At 32.3% G+C, this 24,025-nt stretch overlaps 1 protein-coding gene across 1 annotated transcript in view; it reads right to left on the reverse strand.

Moving 5' to 3' along the window:
• Window positions 1–8,865: 8,865 nt before the first annotated feature.
• LOC142329378 (trypsin-5-like) overlaps window positions 8,866–24,025 on the reverse strand; it is a 29,416-nt gene continuing 14,256 nt past the window's right edge. Inside the window, exons 4-7 of the mRNA XM_075373927.1 lie at window positions 23,802–23,952; window positions 16,394–16,501; window positions 15,051–15,194; window positions 8,866–9,210 (exon numbers count right to left, since the gene is read on the reverse strand). Coding sequence (XP_075230042.1) covers window positions 9,028–9,210; window positions 15,051–15,194; window positions 16,394–16,501; window positions 23,802–23,952 — 586 coding nt within the window. The 3' untranslated portion in view covers window positions 8,866–9,027. The remainder of the gene's footprint in view (window positions 9,211–15,050; window positions 15,195–16,393; window positions 16,502–23,801; window positions 23,953–24,025) is intronic.

A 24,025-nucleotide genomic window follows, 5' to 3' on the forward strand; every position in this document is an offset into this window, starting at 1 on the left:
GATTGTTAACGCCCGCAAACCCAGAGCAACAACATCTTATGCTCAGGCTGCGGCTACTGTTCCTGCTCCTGCTCCAATTGCTGTAGATGAAAGTCAGCTCATCAGTAAACTTGCTCCGAACTTGGCTAACATGATTGAAAGAATTATTGACAATAAAATGAAATCTTTCAATATTAATGATACACTAAAGCCAAAGATATTAGTACAGCCTCCTCCCGAAGATAAAACAGCGAAAGCTGCTCTCGCGCTGAGGAAAACGGACCCCAAAGCAGAATACCAAGTCCGTCTTAGTGAGATTCTTGATGTCAAGAAAACAATAATACCGACAGAGACTGTTATGGAGGCTCCCAAGCCTCCTGCAACTGAAGTGGCCTCTAAGCCTCAGAGGCCACAAAAAATCACACAGGGGGGGCGAGTGTCCCCCCTCCCACAGGCGGTTGCCGGTGCTATCCCCGTGTCGGGGAGTGGCCAGCTTGCCGCCTCTCAATCGACGCCTGAAACCGGCGCCGATCTATGTCCGTCGTCGTCGGCGGCTTCGATGGTCTCCGACACGGAGACCGGAAGCCTTACAGGCGACGACCTTCTCCGGGAGCATGCTGCTGTTCGCAACATGGAGAAGAAACGAAAAAAAGGATGGCCGAAAGGAAAACCCAGACAATAATTTAATTAAAAATTAGTGAGTCGATAGTACAGTGGAACATCAATGGATTTTTTCAAACATCCATGAGCTCCAACGCTTGGTACATGATGTAGACCCGATCTGTATATGTCTGCAAGAAACACATTTCCGCCGAAACGAAAATTTTAAATTAAAAGGATTCAATATATTTCGGCGAGATCAACCGCCAAATATAAGAGTTAGAGGTGGAGTAGCTATATTAACATCGACTAGAGCTACCACCGAAGCGGTTGTTCTAAACACCAACCTACAAGCAGTCGCCGTTAGAATGAAGCGACCGCTTAAGATCACTGTGTGCAGCATATACTTACCGAACTACGATTGGAATAAGGATGACATAGAAAGACTAATTTCCGAGCTTCCCCCACCTGTTTTACTGGTGGGTGACTTTAACGCTCATAATTCTCTCTGGGGATCGGATCGAGTAGATCCCCGTGGAAGAGAACTGGAAGGGTTCCTGATGAATTCAGAACTTATTATTTTAAACGACGGATCAGGAACCTTTTTCAATGCCAGAGATGGATCGACATCCTGTATAGATCTTGCACTTATAAGCGGATCGATAGCACCGAGGTACAGCTTCCATGTTATAGACGATCTGCATGGAAGCGATCATTTCCCGGTGCAAATTGTAACTGATGTTACAAGAACAATATATCCCATCCCTAAAAGATGGTTATTTGAAAAGGCAGACTGGACGAGCTTCACAGCTAGAACGATACTCCCGGAAACAACTGGAGTTATTGGAGACGATGTCGACGCCATAACAAATGCAATAATTGAGTCGGCATCGAGATATATTCCCAAAACATCTGGGAAAGTTACAAAGAAACCCGTTCCATGGTGGAACGATGAAATAAGTGAAGCTATAAAAAGAAAGAATAGGGCGTATAATGCCTTTAAGAAGCGTCCTAGTATAGAAAATCTTGTTGCCTTTAAGAAATACAGGGCGTATGCAAAACGTCTTATGATAGATTCGAAAAAACGATCCTGGCAGCAATACGTGTCATCCATCGACAAAACTACTACTGCATCAGATGTTTGGAGGAAAGTGAAGGCGATTTGTGGGCGTAATGATTTTGCTCCCATAACTAGCCTTCAAGATGAAGATGAAATAAAAGATACTCCATATGAAATTGCAGAGCTGTTATCCAATCATTTCGAAAAGGCCAGCAAAACGGCCAACTACGAGGAAGGTTTTCGAACCAAAAAATAAGAACACGAAGGTCTACTAAATTTTAGAACTGAGTATAATTACTCATATAATGTACCATTTAAAATGAAAGAATTCGCGAAAGCGTTGGAAAAATCAGGTAACACAGCTGCTGGTCCGGATGAAATCCACTATAATATGATCAGGCAGCTGAATACCACTGCAAAGTGTAGATTATTAGAACTTTATAATAAAATATGGCGGGATGGAACGTACCCGCAGCAGTGGAAAAAAGCTCATGTTGTTCCAGTACCAAAGAAAAATAAAAATTTAACAGACCCCAATAGCTACCGTCCTATTTCTTTGACGTGTGCTATGGGGAAAATATTGGAAAAGATGATTAATAATCGACTCGTCTGGGTTTTGGAAAAAGAAAACCTGATATCACCGTATCAAGCAGGTTTTCTTCAATACCATTCTACCACTGATCAAATGATCAGCTTAGAGGACATTATATATAACAGCTTTATTACAAGGAAAATTTGTGTCGGAGTCTTCTTTGATCTTCAGAAGGCTTTCGATATGACCTGGCGTAATGGTATAATGCTCCAGTTACATGAATGGGGCATTCGTGGCAATCTGCCTATACTGCTCAGCAACTACATGAATGACCGTACCTTCCAAGTACGCGTCAAAAATGAATATTCATGTGGAAGAATATTGGAAAATGGCATACCGCAAGGTTCGCCGTTGAGCGGTACCTTGTTTACCATTGCCATTAATAAATTGATATTAGCCATTCCAGTAGAAATCAGCAAAAGCGTCTATGTTGATGATCTGGCAATCATATATGCCAGCAACAAGACTGCTATGGTGAGGTACAAATTGCAACGAGCGATCAATGCTCTAAATGAAGTTGCAAGGAATACAGGATTCCAATTCTCACCAGAAAAAACGTGCTGTGTACACTTTTGTAGGAAGAGAATTCCTCATCAAAGTCCTGCTTTGACAATTGACGATAATCCAATACAATATAAAGACAGCGTAAGGTGTTTAGGACTAGTATTGGATAAATCCCTTACATGGGGATTACATATACAGGACTTGAGTGATAGATGCAAAAGAGCCCTAAACATTATAAAATGTTTATCGAACTTAAATTGGGGCTCAGAAAAAGAGACATTATTGAGATTGTATAAAGCATTGGTTCAATCTAAACTAGACTACGGATGTATCGTATATTCATCCGCTAGAAAGTCGCATTTAAAAAAGTTAGACGTAATTCATAATAGCGGAATAAGATATGCAACAGGCGCTTTCCGCACAAGTCCGGTGGTTAGTCTGATGTCTGAAGCTGGAATAATGCCACTACATTATAGAAGAGAGTTCCTTTTACTAAGATACGCAGCAAATATATGGGCTTATCCTGCCCATATAAATAATAAACGTTTTAATAACCATCCTATGGCTGCATTATACGAACGTCGTGCTACCTATTCCAGACCAGCCGGGATTAGGTACCACGAATTAAGAAGAAAATATGAAATTGCCATTCCAGATACATTGGCAATTTCGACTAGAGAAATACCGCCATGGCTCTTGCCAGCGGTAAATACAAGTTTGGATCTCTCTCAAGGAGAAATAAAAAAGAAACCAGCAGTGATCATCCAGCAGGAATTTTTGGCAACCGTCAGTAGCTACGAAGAACATATTAGAATTTATACTGACGGTTCTAAAACCGAACATGGTGTTGGATGCTCAATATATGTAAATGAAGAAGCCCACTTTTGGAAACTGACAGATGTGGCCAGTGTCTAGACGGTAGAACTCACTGCAATTCAGCAAGCTCTTCGCTACACTGAACACTATTGCGAAGAGAGAGTGCTAATATGTTCCGATTCATTAAGTGCACTTGTCGCAATTCGGAAGAAGAACATTAAGGATGTCCTAATTGCAAACATCCTGTCCATTTTATACGTACTAAAACAACGAGGACAGCGATGCGTATTTGTATGGACTCCGGGGCATGCTGGTATTACAGGTAATGAAATCGCAGACGAAGCTGCCAGAAAGGCAACAGTCTGCGATGATTTGGATGCATTTCCTGTAAGAGTGGCAGATGTTAAAAACCGTCTAACAAACATAGTAAGAAACAAGTGGAACGCTGAATGGAGGAGTTTAAATACAAAATTAAACTCAGTTAAAACTTCTCCTTATAAATGGAAAAGCGACTTTAAGTTGACTCGCCGTGATCAAGTAGCGGTGACCAGACTTAGAATCGGTCACACGCGATTAACAAATTTATATTTGTTAACCGGCGAAGTGAGACCAATGTGCGGTGTTTGTAATAAAACACTGACAATCAAGCATCTAATAGAAGAGTGTACCATATATGAGGACCTCAGAAAGAGGTTCCGTCTTACAAATAATATTAGTGCTGATCTGGATAATGGAAATGAAGAAAATATAGTTGCATTTTTACACGCCAGTGGACTTCTTAAAAGTCTATAAAATGGAAGTTTAAAGCTGTGGTAAAGGATACTCTAAGCGGTAGTTTTATATATACGTATAAAGGAGTCTCGAAGCGTGGCACGTATAGTGACGGGAGGTAGCCCTCTTGCCTAGGCCATTTTGGCTCACCTGCATTCATGAGCTGTGAGTCGGGGTGTGTCCGATGATGGCATGGGGGACCCTCAAGGGTGGATTGAGGGCGCGAGTCTATGGGTGTACGCTGTGCATGCCTATGGCCTGATATAAGAAGGATTCAACTGCCACGGCACCCTGGCACGACTGATATACTGCTCAACGGCGGTTCTGGTCGCCCCGAGGGTGCTTAAACAAACTATAAATGAGACTTCGTAGAAGAAAAAAAAAAAAGAAAGATATGGTATTGATAAGATTAATTTTAGTTTTAATTTCATGGTCTTTTGAGAACCTATCTCAAATTTTAATATTGGGGCCCTTTACACCCCGTAAGTGTTTGTGATTGTCCTTGTCTTTCATGTTTTAATGTTTATTGTGAAGTTTGTGTTTTTAAATAAAATGTAAGGGCCCTTTACACCCTTACATATGACGATCCTGATGGAGATAATAATTTCTTTTAAAGAATGTGACGAAGGCTAATGACCTTAGCAGTCGATACCCGTAAAAATTCAGTTAAAAAAAAATAAAAATAAAAAAATAATTAATAAATGTTACATTTTAAAAAAAGAAACGAAATCTTTTGAGATTTAATTTTAAATAAGCAAAAAATATATAGTAAATTGTATATTATATTTTATATATATATATATATGTATATCTCAATAATTATTTATTTATATTTCAATTATATGTTTCAATAATTGAACTAAAAACAAGTTGATGGATTAATTATTTAAAGCTGATAATAGCTTGGACAGTCAAACATGCGATGAAACAAAAAATGTCAATGATTTGATCGATATAAATTCAAGATTCAGAAAAACACAATCCAAGAATAAAAGAAAAGAACAATAAAAATTACTTGAATAAGTAAAATCTTTTTAGTTATACAATCATACCACTATGTAATCATTCGTCTATATGAATCTGAAACGCCACTTTCTGACACATTAAGGAAATTATCTTCGTAGCCAATAGTCTAAAGAAATTTTTATGTACTACAGGGATCAACTTATGTTCTATCCTAGAAAAAGTTACGTAAAAAATTTACTCCCAAATGAAAAATATTTATCTTATATCTTTCTATTGATGACTGACCATGTGAAGATAATCTTCACTTATTTCTGAACTAACCAACAGAGATAATTATTTGAATTATTTAATTTATTCTACTGGAAGAATCTTTATTAGAGAGTTATACTTGTTCAGCCTCGTGAAACAAAATCTCTACTATTTTTGAGTGGGTGGAATGGCGAAATTCTGAAAAATTGTTATCAGTAGCTGCTGATACAGTTAGTAATTAAACTACTAACATAAACTTTTAATAAATATTTCTATTATACTTAAAATTGACAGTTATACTCAAAATTAGTTAAAAAAATAAAAGATGTAGTTATATTAAAATTAAGATTTTACCTTATTTAGCTAAATTTTAAAACTTTTTCGTTAAGGAGAATTTTCCGGCTTACTTTGCTTTTAATTTTTTTAGAATTTTATAATTTTACTGGGATAAAAATTTAAGTGGTAATAGAATATTTTTTTTATTTTTTTATTACTACTAAATTAGGAGTTGTTAAACAATTAGATGATTATAGATATTTCTTTACAAAACTTGATTTTCTATAATCTATGGGAGTTAGAAGAGCCGTTTTCATTCTTTTATTTAAATTAATACGAAATTTGCTGGAACACCACATTTTTGCTTTTGCACACTCAAATTTTAGGTCAGTATAATCCATGCAATTTTTTCCTTTTTAATTACACACGAATTAATTTTTAATATCTGTAAAATAATTACTGAATTTGAAATTGTTAATGATATTATGATTACACATCATAATGTGTAATCTAGGTCAGCAAGGTTGATGTGTTTGTGATAAAATTTGAGTCGGTCATTTACCGCTTCAACAACGCCAGATGAAACAGAATTGCAGATAACTCAAGGTTACATAATCAAAACTCTACCAGTAGCTTACTGTTAATGATCGCTTCATAAGTAATAAGTTCGGTTAATATTAAACACGAAATGCGAGTACTAATGTGGACCTAATATATGAGTATACGTAGAAACGTATTTGTGTGATTAACCTCTGCTTTTAGTCAGAATTAGTGTACCAATAGAAAACAGATTCATACACAAACGTTTGCCCAATTTGCTTACTTATTATGATCAATCGTGTAAGCTAATAAGACCGTGTATCGAATACACAAAGTTCGATCGCACACACATACATACCCCTGTATATATATATATATATATATGTTTGTATGTGTGCATACAAACAACTGTATAACAAATGTTTGTTCATAAATGTGTACGCATACTGTGTGTGTGTGTGTCAGTGTACGTAAAAATTTAATGTAATTTTACACATTCTAATTTTACATATGTGCGCACTCGTGAATACACACATCCCAAGTAAAGATTAAATATTTACTTAGAAGAAATTAAGGGGAAATTATGTTGTTTTCAGTCTTATTTAACTAATTCTGAGTATGATTATAAGACTCTTTCTGACTTTTTCCATCATAAAACAATTTTTGTAAATGGATATTTTTCTCTAAGAAAGAAACATCTAGTGATTTTGGGAATTTTACAAACTCATTCAAATAAAAGATTTATTTCCTCTTTATTGACACCCATTTTCCCTGGGATTCATTTAATTTCTTTATGTATGGATATTTATATAGAAATTAAAAATAAAAATTAAGTTAAAACCTTTTAACCGATTATACCACACTTATACTTTTTATACAGCAATTCAAGGGACAATTTGTTGATAGTTGTTTACCAATAAAATGGAGGATATTTCTAACTAAAAGTTAATTGTAAAAAAATCCAAGATATATGCGATATATCACCATGACGTAAGTCATAATAATGAATTACTCCAAAAGTTAAAAATAATGTTATTTAGGAAGTAAAATTATGTTCTTAATTTTGAATTAGTAATGAGAATGAATTATAAAAATAAATAAATATTACTACAAGCAAGAAAAATTTTATATGAAAAATATTCGGATAGAATTAATTAGTAATTATTAAAATTAATGGCACTGAATATGGAATTTCAAACATTAAATCCTACATTATAAGAAAGCTAAAAAACAACGCTATCAGCTATTGAAACGTAGTATGACTGAAAATTATCATAATATAACACAAGTAATAATGTTTTTTATATATATATTATTTATTAATAAATATATATATATGTATAATATAATAATATAATTGTAATATTTTTAGTATAACATTAAAAATAAACAGATATTAAAAATCTTAGAAAAAGAATTGAACTGTGACGTAGAGAAGATTAGTTAATCTAAAATTAAATAATGGTGCAGTGATGAAACCAAAGATTAGAATGTGTGAAAACGAGTAATTAATTGAGATCCAACATGTAGCAAATCTATCTGGAATAATTAAAGAACAGTTCGAAACATAAAGAAATAGAAAATTTTAGTAAAACAATCAAGTTAAAAATTAAAGCGTGAAACTTTTTTAATTTACTATTATCTAGTCATACCTAAACTTTTCATAAAGGATTAGCTAGAAATCTAGAAAGGATGTAATCATTATTTTAATTAATACTTATAAAAAATTGTTGAAGTGGGCTTTGATTTTTTACGTTATTACAGTAATTTTCTAATTTTTTCTTCTACATAACTGTTTCTGTAATTTTTATTTTGCTTCCCCTTTATCGTATATCTCATTAAAAATTTGTTTGTGCTATATAATACTTTTTATGAATTTTACGTTTGTCAGAAACTCACTTTACCACATCGCTTATCTCTCTTGTTTTTAGTACCTAAACTAAAGAAAAACCGGTTGGCCCACCGGTTGGATCTTTTTATTTTTTTATTCTTTTGATGTATCTAATTCTCGAGGAGGATGGACCCTGTCCGAGAACCGGGACTAGGTCATTCTAATTGCCTGCCTCTAACCATCACACGGAGTAACCGGGCCCAAAAAACAGTACTTATGGTATGGAATAGTAGTACCTATGGTAACTAAAGTACACTCACCTTTGACGACGAAAAATTCGTAACTTATTTCTTTGCCGTGGAAGCAAAGATATAATGATGAAATAAAAGGATTATTATTTTTTCTTTTTTATAGTTTCTTTTTTATTTTTTCCTTCAATAGTATAATACGAATGTATTCTGAAAATTAGAAAGCAATCGATCGGGTGGAAGTTTTGAAATTTTTCGAGATGAAATATAGCTAAAAACCTTTTCAGTTATGCCAAGAAACATGGGTAAAAATTTGGTTGCGTTTGATTGAGTGGCCTTTTTGTTTATCACGAACAAACAAAAACCCTCTTCGTCTTTACATAGTATAGATGTTAGATAAAATGATTAATCATTAAAATAAAAAACAAAAAAATTCAAAGTTGCAAAAGGTTTTAGTTTGTTTTTTATTTATTCTTTAATAATTACAATATTTATACAAAATAGTAATAATAATTGCAAGGTTGAAAATGTTAGTAAAAGCAAAATTATTACTGATAAACGAAAATATCCCAAAATAAAATCTTTAGAGGAATTATTAATTAAGTATATTACTAAATTCATTGCGTAAGAACGGTTCAGACAGATTAATTGCAATAAAAAAGCCAATATTTCCAATATTAGTTACGACCAGAGGATATTGGTTATCCCAACAATATTGGTTGTTTGAAACAATCGCTGATGTTAATCCAGATACTGAGACAGGACTACCAACATCTCCCTGTGAAAAAAAACACAAAATCTTTTTCAAAACAATTACTGAAACAGGAACAAAGTTTGTTATAATATAGAACTTCACATTTAAACAACCAAATTTACCTGTCTTTATGATTCACAATGAGACTCGGTGTTAATGAATAATATTAATGATAACATTCAATATTTTACACATATATATATATATATATATGTGTGTGTGTGTGTGTGTGTGTGTGTGTGTGTGTGTGTGTGTGCGTGCGCGCGCGCAAAAATAAATCATCAGATCCATGATTCACTAAGATTTCAAAAATAAACATTCTTTGTATAGTTTATTTATAATTTATTTTAGCAGCCTGAGAAAAAAATTTGTTGAAAAGAATTTGAAAAGAAATTATATTATTCTTAATTCATAAACAATTATCCCAATCATCCTAATACTTTGAAGAATATTGAAAAATATTCTTAATTTTGAATTGAATTTATTGAAACAAAGTATACTTGTATAGATATATTAGATATGCATAATGTTTTTAATTATCATATTATATCCATTTTTATTTTTTTTATTTTTTATTATAGGGATAAATCTATTAAAAATATTAAACTCAAAATTTATCAGTTTTTACCAAATATATTAAGAGAATGAATTTTTCTTTAATTTTACTGATAGACAAAAACGTTTTTTAATGTTTCTCTAAGTGTAATTAATACTATTTCTTGAATTGATTTTTTGCGTACATTACAGATCAAAAAATACAATTTTTCTATTCCCCTTAGTTTTAAATTAATTACGCTTCAAAAAAAAATTAAGGGAAAATATAGTTAAAATATGTACAATTTATAATTTTGCATGGCCAAACCTGTGTTACAATGATTTTGCTGATGCTTTTCTTTTATAAATAGCCTCAAGCACATCCCGAATTAATGTTCAGCAGTAATCAGGTAGCATATTAGTATTCCATTTCACTTTATAGCGGCTTTCCATCACCGAAATGTCTTGGTGGAAACGTTCACAGTGTTCGTCACTTACGTCTTCGAGGTTGTCCGGGAAAAATTCCAGATGTGAGTAGAGGAAATGTATTTTCAAAGCCATATTACATCCCATAGCTCTGTATGAAGTAAGAAGTTGATTAATAATATCGTGATAACTGTCGGAATTTTTTTGCTGAGAAAATGTATTCAAACATCTTTAAATGAAGCCCAAGCTGCACTTTCTACATTATTTAACATGGAGTTAAATAAATCATCTTTGACCAACTCTCTTATTTGAGTACCAACAAATATTTCTTCTTTAATTTTTCCTTCACTTACATTCGGAAATTTCTGCCTGATGTACAAAAATCCGGGACTACCCTTCTTCATTGTTTTTAAAAAATTTTTGATTAGTGCTAGCTTGATATGGAGAGGGGGTAAAAACGTTTGTTTGCGTTTAAGTAAGGGCTCATGAATAATATTTTTCCCATTTGGAATTAAGTTGTCTCGTTTCTTCTGCTCTTTGGTAACATAATGTTTATCCCTAGCTCAGCTATCCCATTCGCAAAGAAAATGCGTGTACTTAATATAGCCTAACTGCATGCCTAACAAAATAGCTATAACTTTCAAATCACCATATTTTCAAGTTATGTATTTTATCATTTATTTTTTCAAGAACGTCTTTCAACACATCGTATATCTCTTTCAAATTAATACCACAAGCGATTGGTATCGAAGGATATTTGTTACCGTTGAGCAGTAGAACCACTTTTATACTACACTTGGACGAATCTATGAAAAGGCGCCGGTCTTCACGTTTATGAACTTGTCCTAAGTGCAACATAAGCTCGTCAATATTTGTGCAATAAGTCAAATGATTTTCATCGATAATGTACTGAGAAAGTTCTTTTTTTCGGCTTCGAAAGCCCGAAAACTTTGTATTTTTTTGAAGTAAATTCCAACATTGCAGTCTTGATTCTAACAGTTCAGCTTGATTTATTTATAAATTTAAATCCCTAACCAAGTCATTTAATTCACCTTGTGGCTTATTGGAAGATAATTTAAATTATCTTTTATTATTATTAATTATTAATTAAATTTTATTATTATTAATTAAAATCATTGTTGTCTTCTTCAGTACTGCCTGATTCTTCATCGCAGCTTTCGAAACATGCATTCACAGGTGGCTCAGGAACTGGAATAATTTCACTGTGAGGTACAGGCCTGATTTTAGACTGCAATGAAGGATATTTTACAGCATGTTTAAATTGATTTTTCGGAAATTCCAGACACACTTATTAAACAAAATTCCGTGATCCTTTGGTTCACGCCAAACCATAGGTATACCAAATGGCAAAGCCTTCTATGTACCGGTCAGCCATCCTCTTAAATATTCAAAATAGTTAGTGCATTCTATATGAGGATCCCACGTCTTATCCTAATCACCAATTTTACACTGAAAGTACAAATGATATGCTTTTTTAATTAAAGGTATAATGTTTTTTCTATTTGATTTGACGGTAAACTCACCAAATACATAACAAAAGGCATCCCCATCATTTACACAATTTGGGGGCATTATGACTCTGCACTGTTAACAAACTTAAAAGAGCAATAAGACTGAACAAAATTAATTAATTCCTAAATCCATTGAGTGCTTAATACAAACGACAAAGCTGTGTTTTTAGGTACATGGTTTGACCTGCACAGACATGATTAATGTTGTCCATTAAGGCTCACTCTTCAGTATTAGATATGATGTCATAATATGTGACTATGATGCGATTTAATTATTTGTCTAGTGTTCTTTATTTATAGCTTACAAATTATGTTAACAAAGTTAAACAATAAAAAATGAGGTTAAAATGGTAACTATACATTGAAATATGAAAAAACTCCTTTAATAAAAATTTTAATTTTTTTCAAAAATGGTGAGTGATAGAAAGATTTTGATTTCATATTCGTTTTCAGCATCGAAAAACAGATTAAAATCAAGTATTGCATGTTAGGAAACAAAAATCATGTTTATCAGCGTTATCAAATCTTTTTACGAGAAAAATTGATCTTCCGTTTGAGTAATATACTACAAATAAATAAATACTTCTAATTTAAGTGTTATTAGAATACTCAAAGCTCTCTTTCTTCTTTCACAGACTCCTTTTGTATTTTAAGGTGTTTATATGCAAGAGCATGCTCACGTTTCGGAATTACCCAGCCGGTGGATGAAGACATCATTGTTCATATCTTCCATGTATTAAACGAGCCGAGCATTTTGGTAATCTCTTGGGTACTTTGATAGCAGTTACCAATTTCAAAGAAATAATATTGATGTATTATAGAAAACTTTGAGATAATTAAATTGGTCACATTTCAAAGAGCGACTGATGGTAATGCCAGTTAACATAGGTACAGGTTTGTTTAATGTGGCTTTATCAGTAGGTGGTTCCGTTATTTTTATTATGAAACAGATCTTGCAGGGACTGAATTTTAGTGGGCATGATTTCTGAAACATTTGCACCTCAAGGTAAGTAGACTTCATCATTTTTAAAAACATGAATTTTTATAAACATAAAGGTTTTCCACATCAATAATTAACATACCAGAAAGACACAGGTACATCATTGTTATCTGAATCGGGTATTATCTGAATGGGGGCAATGTTTGAATGATTATTATTTTTAGGGAATAGCGTCTGCGTGCACAACGTCTTGTATGTCGTCCGATAGTTTAGATCCTACAAATTAATAAACATTTCTCATTAAGGTGGACATGCATGCTTTGATTTTTTTTATTCAAGAGGGCATTCCAAGACCCAAGAGCATTTGTACGTAAGCAAGTTATTTGCATGCATAGAGTTTAGCATCCATAGGGAGTTAACTAGGATCCTATGTTTTGAGACATTTACGGATGTATGTTAGAATAAATTAATTTTTTAAGCTAAGTAAACCCTAAAATAAATGAGTATCATTAGTGTCGTTTTTAGTAAAATTTAAAAATACATATGTATATAGCAATATTTCTGAAAACTTAATATTATAAACTTGATCTACTATAAAAAAAAGTATTCAATTAATTACTTTCATCAAAATAAAAAGTTATTTTCCGAGTTGTAAAATATACTGTAAAGCAAAAGAGAGTACGTTTTTTATACAGTCTAAGTATTAATTTTATATACCACAGAGAACTGTTTTCTTCCTTTTTCTTATTACAGTATGACTTATTAAATTTAAATTAAGTTTTAAATATTCTAAAAGAAAGAACAATCAAAAGTAAAGTTTTACTTTGAAAACAAATTAACGATACTAGACTGACCCTCTTCGGGCACTAAATTTCTTGCTACACCTGACGCACCGACTTTGACTTGTGTGGATAGTGGATAGTAAGTAATATAGCTTCCAATTTCCAAACCAAGAATGCTGTAAGGCAATTCTTACTGTTAATTATAGCAAATAACGTAACGTTAAGTTATGTGTATTTAGGGTTTCAACAATTGTGGTGGAGGTGAAGATTTATCATCGGTTTCTTCCAAACAATGAACCTTACTTCACGATAATTACGTATAAAATACATACAATAGGCTATATAATAATGTAGCTTATTCATGTAATACACAATTTGTTATTCAGATCACTATGTTTTTCTACTAAAGTCTTGCAAGAATTTAGTAGAAAATTCAAGCTTGGACTACATTTTCAAGCAACAAACACGCCCAGTAAGAAAACACGCAAAACGATAGAATTAGAATACTCGATTTGTTGGGAAAAAATGATAAGTTTACCATTAAACGGTGGATCAAATATATATATATATATATTTTTTTTTTTTTAAATTTATATATATATATATATATATCATGTGTATATGATATTATACTCATAAATATGTGATATATATATATACGGGTATATTTAATCGAAATAGTTAAATTAGTGGAATTATAACTAAAAAAACAATTTTTTTCTTTAATCCTGTGAGTCGCACAATACTGCTGTATTCTAGAAAAATTTTGCAGAATATTTTTTAATATTTATGATGCTTCTACAGTCATTTCAGACATCTTTCTGATATTAATAATAGCTATTATCCAAACCTTCAGGAAGTTTTCTACTTCGCCTTTTAATTTATAAATAACATTTTTTTTTTATTTACTTTACTTGCATTTGTTTTGATATAATAACGACGGTAGCCAGTGAAGAGGGGTTTTACACGTCTGCTGGCAAAAACAAGTCAATAACTAAAAAATATTTAAAACAAATCTTTTGAATGAAAAATGGTTTAAATCTTATGAAGATTAAATTGAGCTGTTTTAGAAATATGTTATATCAAGCAGAAAATGTAAAAAAGATCAATATTCGTTAAATGCTTTTCCATTAATCTGATCAATCTGTGAGCTTTATTAATATAACCATTCGCTGACCTAATGAATAGACCGACAAATGAACTAACATTAAATTTATGTAGATTGATAAAATAATTCCAAAATAGAATAAATAAATGCTCGAAAAAAGAAAGTGGTTATAAACATTCCATTAGCTAAACCGAAATCTAGCGAAGTGTTACTTTCAATTTAATTTGAAAAAACATAAAAAATGAACTGTAGGAAGTTGTAAATCGAACCCTCTGCAACAAGTGAAACAGTCCAATCCTAAATTATATTACAATGTATAAAAATCAAACATCTGCTAGAGAACTACAACTTATTTTTTTTTTTTAAAAACACTATGTTTTTTTCATTAATTAAAGAGTTTATATTATTCTTCTGTAATTTTTTGGCAAATTAACTTAATAAATCAAATCTTATTCAAGCTTACTTTCTTTGTAGTAAGCCTACACAAACTTCTTATGAATATGAACGTTTTGGTAGATTATTACCATATGTGTAATACTTACAATACATGCATTATCATCAGACGTAAGAGGCACAAGACAAGACATGATTGTAGTGATATTCAATTTATCCTCAAATTTTTCCTGACATTCATCACGTGAGATCACTTTCACTTTCGCTTGTTGAAGGAACCTTTGCGATGAAGACTTAAAAAAATTATGAAAAAAGATTATTACATCTGATTTCAGTAAAAACAGACAAAATTTAACAAAAAAGTAAAAATAAACTAATTTTAATCACTGCCTCACCTCATCAGGTTTTTAAAAATATTTCATGAAATATTTGTAGTTCTATCATCTGCCGTATGCTCCAAAACAATGTTCACAAGGGACATAGGGTTAAATATTAACTACGTTTTAAGTTTAATTTAATTTAAGTTTAAGTTTAATTTATTATGTAAAGAAATATTTTCAGTGAGAACATTGTTGCACCATGAAACGTTTTTATTATATGTTTTTTATTCCATAATCAAACTTTACGTGAAACTGAAGCAAATGATCCAGAAAAAAATAATGAAAATCTTTAAATTAATTGTCAGTGAACTCTGGTAACAAAAGTTACAAAAATGATGAAACTCATGAAATGTATATGCGGCCCAATTTGAGTCGTTCTCTCTCTCTCTCTCTCTCTCTCTCTGTCTATATATATATTTACAGAAAGTGTACATGTGTATCTACGGAAACATATACATTGTTATCCTTACACATAAACGACAATACAGAGAAAAAATGCAATTTCTCTGAGAGTTCATCATATACCCAATTCTTAAGGTCAACAGATCAACAAATGTCGCAGGGATGAAATTCCACTGTACTTCGAATGGTTATCTATGCTAATAAAAACATTTGGCTCAGTAAAGAGAAAATGGTGAAACGCTTAACTATTCATTTTGTGCCTGGCGTAGCATGTTGTTATACTTGAATAAAGATATTACATCTTCAGAAGTGATTTATGTTATGGCGGGGGTCACTAGTGTTGTAGGTCAACCATCGTAGCGGTTTTACTAATAACTGAAAATCTGTAGTATTTTACATAATTTAATATCTAAATATTTCATCCCAGCAACAGAATACCACTAAGGAATCTTATGTTACTCTATTTCAATAACATTTTGCAGCATATTTTATCATTTATTACGTTTCCTAAAGATGTGAAATTTTATTTGTATAGTTACTAAAATATACACTGCATTAAACATTAGAATATTTGAGATATATTTAACTAAGCTGAGCAATATATATATATATATATATATGACTTCACTAAGTTTAATACAATTTCAAAATAATTATTCTATCTTTAATCATGAATTTCTTCATAAAATATTTTCGTTCATATTACTTACTTTCCGAATTCCCCATCCGGCAATTACTATATTACTTCCTTCCTCCAAATAATCTACTGCTGGTGCTGACCACTGAACGCCAGATGAGTACAAGAAAGGACTCTTAACCTGGAAAAAAAATCAATCCTTTGCAACCTCTGCAAAATGGTAATTTTACTTCAGTCATCGCTATCATTTTTAGGAAGACATAAGATGATGTGTGGTAACATCCCAAATACAATTAATTAAAGAATATTTTATTTACCTTTTTACAAAATTATCTTTAAAAACTTTATTCAACTAAAAGTAAAGAAAGTCGCACATTTAAATGGAGTACCAGAATAATATTTATGCTGAGATTATATAATATTTTAAATGTTTCAGAAAAAGAAAAAGATTATTTTTCAACGGTTTAAGAAACTTCCCAGAGAAAAAGGAGAATTTTTCAATGCAAGTAATGTAGCGTAAGGAGCATACATTAGCTTTACTGTTGTATAATTACTAAAGGTAAGAATTTTTCATTTATTAGTTTTGTAACATAAAAATTAATCTTATTTTTCCTTAAAATTTTTTTTTATCTCATTAAGTTTTCCACAGTTATCTTAAAAAAAAATTTCTTATTTATTTCTTACTCCAACGACAAAAATTAGGATAAATATTAAAAATTGATTAAAATTCCATATTTGGTTCGATGACAAATAAGCTTTTAGAAATATCCTTGTTTTATGTCAAAATGTTGCGAATAAATACAATTTATACCATTAAAATTCAATTTATGTACAAAAAACGATAAAATTTTGACGTGGGCAAACGAAATAGAATGGATACTTGGTTGGATGATGAATTGAAACGATAAAAATATGTTATATTTGGTTTATTGTTAAATATTACTTGATAGTGTCGCGTATTTGCGGCTCGACCAGGATACTGAGAAACTAGAAAAATAAAAGTTACTTATAAATACAACTTATTACTCTAAAAATATAGAAAATAATATAAATAAATAATAATAATGAGCATATGTCATATAAAATAGTAATTCAAATGAGGACAAGATTTGTTTAAACAGTTAAATATAAAAATGAGAATACAGTTCAATTTACTAAAAACGTTGTAATGACCGCTAATATTAATACCAAATATTGCATTAAGAACAAGCTAATACTAGAAAAGTCTAAAATTCATATGATTCAATTTCTGTAAATATAATTACTTTTATCGTCTACCTTACACATTATGAATAAAGATAATACTGTCAGTCTCTACTGTTTACCAGTAACTCAGCGAACAACGTCCTGCATTCACCCACTGTCCATAATGGAATGCTTGTGACGTATTTATCACTTGTTGAACCACACGCTTACTGATATCGCCGTCACCGCAACCGCGTTGAACTCGGACTTACGAAACTACTCTTTCTTTTTTACCCCTACTCCCCTGAGCCGGACATATAGTTAAGTAAAATTCGGCCAAGGGAAGCGTCCTTAAACTCTAAGGGGGCCTCCCCACCCACCGGCAGTTCGGCCCCACCGGTTGGATCTTTTCTTTTGCCAGCCTCCAATTCCCAGGAGGGGGTAGCCGGGCCCTCCTATATCGTTCCCGCCCCCTTCCCCCAGGGACCGGGCCTCTGTCTTAAATCGTACCAGCCTCTAACCGCCGGAGAAGAGAACTAGGCCCGACTCTGTCGTTTCCAGAACTCCATCCGCTGATGGGTCTCGGTCTTTTATCTCCCAGTCCCAGTAATCTCTCTCGGAGTCCCCACCCGTTCACCGGAACCGGCAAACCTAGGCATGCCGGCCCTCGCGGATGAGGCTGTCCACCCTTCCCTAAGCCAAAAGCCACGACGTCTCCCCTCAGCGACCTTAGCGTGTAACACTTTCATTGAAAACGTGTGAAAAGCCCTTCAGTTATCCTCTGAGGCCAACCTGAAGGACACCAGGTTCTAAGGTCTTAATCTTTCAACACTCGCTTGGATTCGTCATAAGTGTCATTCTTCATACTCAAATATGGTGTACTCTACTGTGTCCTCCCCGCTACAAAACATGCAACAGGAAGAATCACGTGTACCAAATTTGTTGAGGTAATGTTCGAATGTTCCATGCCCGGAAAGCATTTGTCTAGTAAAAAAGTTTCTTCTCTCTGTGTCTTCTTTTCATCCAAGTATCTAAATCAGTAATTAATGACAAGCAGTGTCATTTCTTGTCGTCCACCTTTCTCGTCATGCTTCCCCCACATTTGTCTATGCCTCGTTCTTCCCCATGCCCTCAAAACGAAGCTCGCGCTCCCTAATCTGTAGATCGATTGGCAAAACTGAGGCCAATACACACGCCGAACTGTATGACATTGATCTATATCCTGCTATGACGCCCAACAATGTGCGTCGATAAACGCTCTGCAGACGTACCTGGTTCCTTCTGACTGTCACTGCTGCACCCCAAACCGGGGCAGCATATAGCAGAACGGAAATAATAGACGACATTAGCCTACGTTTGGATGCCCGTGGGGCAACTTGATTAGTGGTTAGTGATCATATTCAACGACTTCAAGGTCTTATCTGCTTTGAGCAGCTGTCTATTCTGTGTTGGCTGAACTTGTATGCTTTATCAATATGTATGCCCAGATACTTAACCTCATTTCTGCTTTGAAATGCTTATCCCATGAGATTTATTCTGCCAATTGACCTTCTTCCCGTTAATGTGATATAAACGCATTTTTGTGGGGATAGCTCAAATCCATTCCTCTCCATCCAATCGCCAACTGTACCTAAAGTATCGTGGCATCTTTCTTCTACCTCAACCTCCGTTTTACCACTGAGCAGGATGGCGAGGACATCGGCGTAAGCCACAGTTTCAGTTTCCATCGGTAAGGGTTTTCTCTCTCTTTCTCTCTTTTTTCTTCCTTTAGCTTTAGCAAATTTATCAATTAGACTTTCATAATTGAATAACTTAACTATATCATTTTCTATAAACATCATAGACATATGAGTTAGGTGGAGTAGAGATAAGGAATTTCTTAAATAATTTTTAACCATTTTAATAACTGAAAAAGAACGTTCACCATTTGCATTAACAGATAGGAATTGTGAAAAATATTAGCAGAATTGTCTCTAAATTAAAAAATGTAGAGTGTAAACCTCAAACTAATAATTTATACAAGTAACAGGATTGGTAACATTTTCTTCTTTTAAGAAGGCAATAAAATGGACAAGTTCATGTTTAATATCAATATTATTTTTTTGGATATATTATCCACACAATCATTAAATTGGATGACAAAAAATAAAAAAATAATCCAAAACCCTTTAGAACTTCACTATAAATGACGCTTCTCAGTGATAATTCTGAAATAAGTACATCACAAATAAAGTCATGTACGTTTATGACAAAATTTTCTTTTGCATTAAAATATGTTTCATTTAAGGATGTATCTTCAAACTGCAATTTTTTTTTATTCTCGTCTTTCGGTAGTTCCGGTTTTCCGTCAATAAGTTGGCACCCTTGTCAATATGGTTAAAGTTGTTCCTGATTCATTATAAAATTGAAAAGCGATTTTAGCAGATTTGTTCCTAACAATAAATTGCAATGGATGGGTATCTTGCAGTTATTTGCTTGTACTACTGACTCTTTCTAACAATTTATCCCACAAAACAGATTACAATGATTTTCATAATCGTTGAAAAATTCAGCCATATTTTTCATCTTCGATTTGCTAATAGTTTTTTGATTATCAGAAGTACTAATTTGGACTCGCAATTCTTTAATATTTTGGTAATTACATTTTAATGCGGAAACTGCTTCTGCTCTTGAAGCCTGCCTAGAGGCACTAATTCTTTTTATGTGTGGCAACTGAATTGTCATACTATTTATGAGTGTATACCATCGCCGAGTAGACACTGAGAAACATTCATACAAATTTGGAATAGAATCAAAGTAACTTAATGTGTCAGAACATGATTCCACACAAATTCTTATGAAATTTAAGGTATGGTTAGCGCATGATACATAGATCGCTGTATTAATATGACATTTTTTTCTTGCTTGCGATCCACTGTATTTGTCTTCCATATTTGCCGCGTTATCGTAGGTTTGTCTCTTACTGTTTTATATAACTATCGATAAATCTTAAAAATTCTAGAATTATTCGTTCTAAATATTAAAATTATGATTTTCAATATTAATAAAACCAAAAAATTATTATTTTAAATTTCAATTTATGGCAAAAATCTCAGAATACAAGTTAATTTCTTTACATGGTTACAACGGGAGTAGAGTATACAATAATAGAATAATAAACTGCTTCTTGAACTTCAAATATTAAATATTTCTAGAGTTCGCGACCAATTAAACTAATAAATTCGTCGCACACCGTGTGTGATAAATAAGTAACCTTTCCGCTACCCGGAATGCTAAATTTTTGCAAATAAATTTTTAGAAAACTATCGAATTTCGAGAGATACTCAACATAGCTGAAAAAATTTCGTTTTCGATTTGAATCTGTGTCTTCTTTTTGGCCCCGAAATGCTACTCCTAAACTCGCCAACAATTTCACAATGGCTATGACGCGTTGAAAAACGGCTAGCCAATACCTCTGTTCAAAATCAGTTGTGTTTCTAAGTACAAATCGATACGGTTAGCATTGATTTCATATGGTCCTGAGATAGATCGTGACCTCTTAAGGTTCTAGGAAAATCTTTCCAATCATTGAATCCTGTTGAAAATTTTATCTCTGCATTGGAAAACAGTCTACACAAGTAACAATAAATGCATTATTTGTTTCTGAATACATCAACCGCTAACAGAATTCTTTAGTGCCATTTGCTTTCATCCAATAAAAATCTTATTCACGAACATTTCTATAATAGGATTTCCAATATTGCAAGGTTTATTTATTAAATAGTATTGAATAATTTTATCAGACAAGTTCGGTGGCCACAATGCAGTGTCACTGGGAAATACACAGTCGTCTAATAATGTTTACCAGTCTCCTAATAATTTATTTTTTGTTCCAATTCCTCTCCACTATTTGATTCTTTATTCATAACAAATGTCATGAATACTCGGTCATGAATTTCTTCGAATTCACATTCTGCATCAGCTCGCTCACCTGTTCTTTTGGGTTCATTTTCTTTTTTAGCTCGTTTTTCTGAAGAAAATATAAATTAACCAGCAAATTTCTATACCGTTCTGCATATTCTTCATTTACTCTTCGTCTTTTGCGTTTCCAAGGTCCGATTCAAATTTTATTTTTATGGGAATGGCTAAAACATTAAATAAATAAATTGGTAATAAATAAATCATAATCTACGAGCAGTGCCAATGTTTACAATACAGAAATTTCTAAAAATAAGCATAACTAGAAAATATTTATTGATTTTATAGACCCCGTGTATAAATCTGATGTTGACTCACCTTATGGAATAAATCAAATTTGTAACCTAATTAATATTGGCAAATATTTTATGTCTTGCATTTTCTGTTTATACTGCTACTTGTATTTTCTACTTGATGTTATAATTTTCTAAAAAATTATATCTATTTCATGTTAGGAGAAAGATTCCTTCCTTGATCTATGGTACTGGTATCCACAAATACGGAGTCTAATTAATATTACTGTAGGGGAACTTGCAGATTGACAAAGTAAATGTTATTCTAACGTTATTCAAATATTACATGTTATTAAGTTATTACATGTACATACTTGATAAAAAAACAAATGTACACTAATTAAAACACCAAACACGAAATTTAATTATACCATATTTTCTGTTTAACAGTATCAATATGTTACTAGGACGCTTTATTCTGTTAAAAATTTTATTCTATTATACACGTTTGTAATGGTTCTAGAACGCGATCGTGAATGCCTGAATGCGCATGCATTTATTCATGTAGAATTTTGTGATCTCTACACCATGGTCTGCGGAATAGTCAGTGCATATGGTTCTAAATATGGCCGCTAGGGCTGCCACCCGCAAAACATATAGTTGGCACTGTTCACTTTCCAATTTAATTTAGGGAATACTGCTAAATTATTAACTATTTTTATTATTAAAAAATAATATTTTTATAAAATAATTTTTTTTGAGAGCTGAATTGTGAGACCTCCTTGATTTATGAGGCTTCAGGCGCGAGCCTGGTGCGCCTGTCAGAAATCCGCCTCTGGAGAAGGCAACGGATCTTCACTGTTCCGTAGAGAAGAATCCCTTCCAAATTTTTGAGGTCGAAAGATGTGTACGCAATATAAACTTACAGGTTAAAAAACTACTATTTAAAAGTTAAACAAAAGCTATTAATAGCCTGAATATCACATTGCTAAACGTACTATTAATAATTGAAATATGTTTTAGTGCCCTAAATGACATCGTGATTTTAAACCAGCTACGAAAAAAACACATAATATTATAGAATACAAAATACCGACAGGACGTAAACGTATTATGATGTAGCAATAAATAAACCAACTTAAAAGACAAAAAGAAAACAACTAAAATATATGAAAATATACAAACACAAAAAATTTTTTTAAAAATAATTCCAAAAACACATTAATGATTATTCAACGTTAAAAATCTCAATACTGATAAAAGTACGTTTATTAATATTTTAATTAGTTAAATATTATATTTCTTAACAATTTTTTACTAAAAGTTGTAATAAAATTCATTACACTGTTAATTGGTAATATATTTATCAGAGACACGTTGTTAACCTTACATTTTAAATCGACTTGATACATATATATTATTCTGCATATATGCAGTATTATACTGCATATAATATCGTATCGGAAATTATATGATTATAATACAAACAGTTGGTTTTTATTACATGACATATAAGGCATTTAATAACAATCATGGACACTTTTTAACACTGTTTGCTGCTGCGAGATCTCGGTTCCGTTACTCTAAAAATGCATACACATAAATCCTCATATAGAAAATTTCAGAATGCAAAAAATAATATTTTATTCATTCATCTTCCGTAATTTTCACTATGTTTAGTTTTCTTCTGCCGTGAAAATAAATCTAAACGTCAAAATTTATTACCATAATTACTGCTTTTGAAGTGCTCTTAAAACTGATTTTTTGAGGGCTAGCAATCATAAAAACCACCTCGATGGATATAAAAATCACATCCGTTTAGAGATTCTACTGCCCTTACATTTTCTATTTATAAACTTTTCAATTACCTTACAACTTTAAAGAGTATACTATACAATCTAAGGAGGAACTTATATTAGACTATGAGTTCAGCTCTCAAATTAGTGTATTCTATGCTTTATCTATTTTACAATTTCAATTCTCTGAACTTTTTATCATACAACACAATATTTAATCGACTTCAAATTCTAGGTGTATGATACGCCTAAAAGGAAATCAAACAAAAACTAAGCTATTAAAAAATAAATTTAAGCATGGGGAAATTACCTTGATTAAACCAATATCTGCATCGTCTTTGGTAAAAAATGAACTTGTAAAGTTGTAAACAACGACCTTCGAAACGTAATGAAAGGCTCCTCCAATGCCAAGTTCTGAGGTGCCGGCACGAATTTTCACTTTACTAACGTCTGTTACATTTCTATATCAGAAAACAAAAAAATTAAAAGATTAATCTGCCAACTTCTATCTTCTATGAAAATAGGTTATACCAT

This window comes from Lycorma delicatula, chromosome 1 (assembly GCF_047948215.1).
Source record: "Lycorma delicatula isolate Av1 chromosome 1, ASM4794821v1, whole genome shotgun sequence".
Lineage (NCBI taxonomy): Eukaryota > Metazoa > Arthropoda > Insecta > Hemiptera > Fulgoridae > Lycorma > Lycorma delicatula.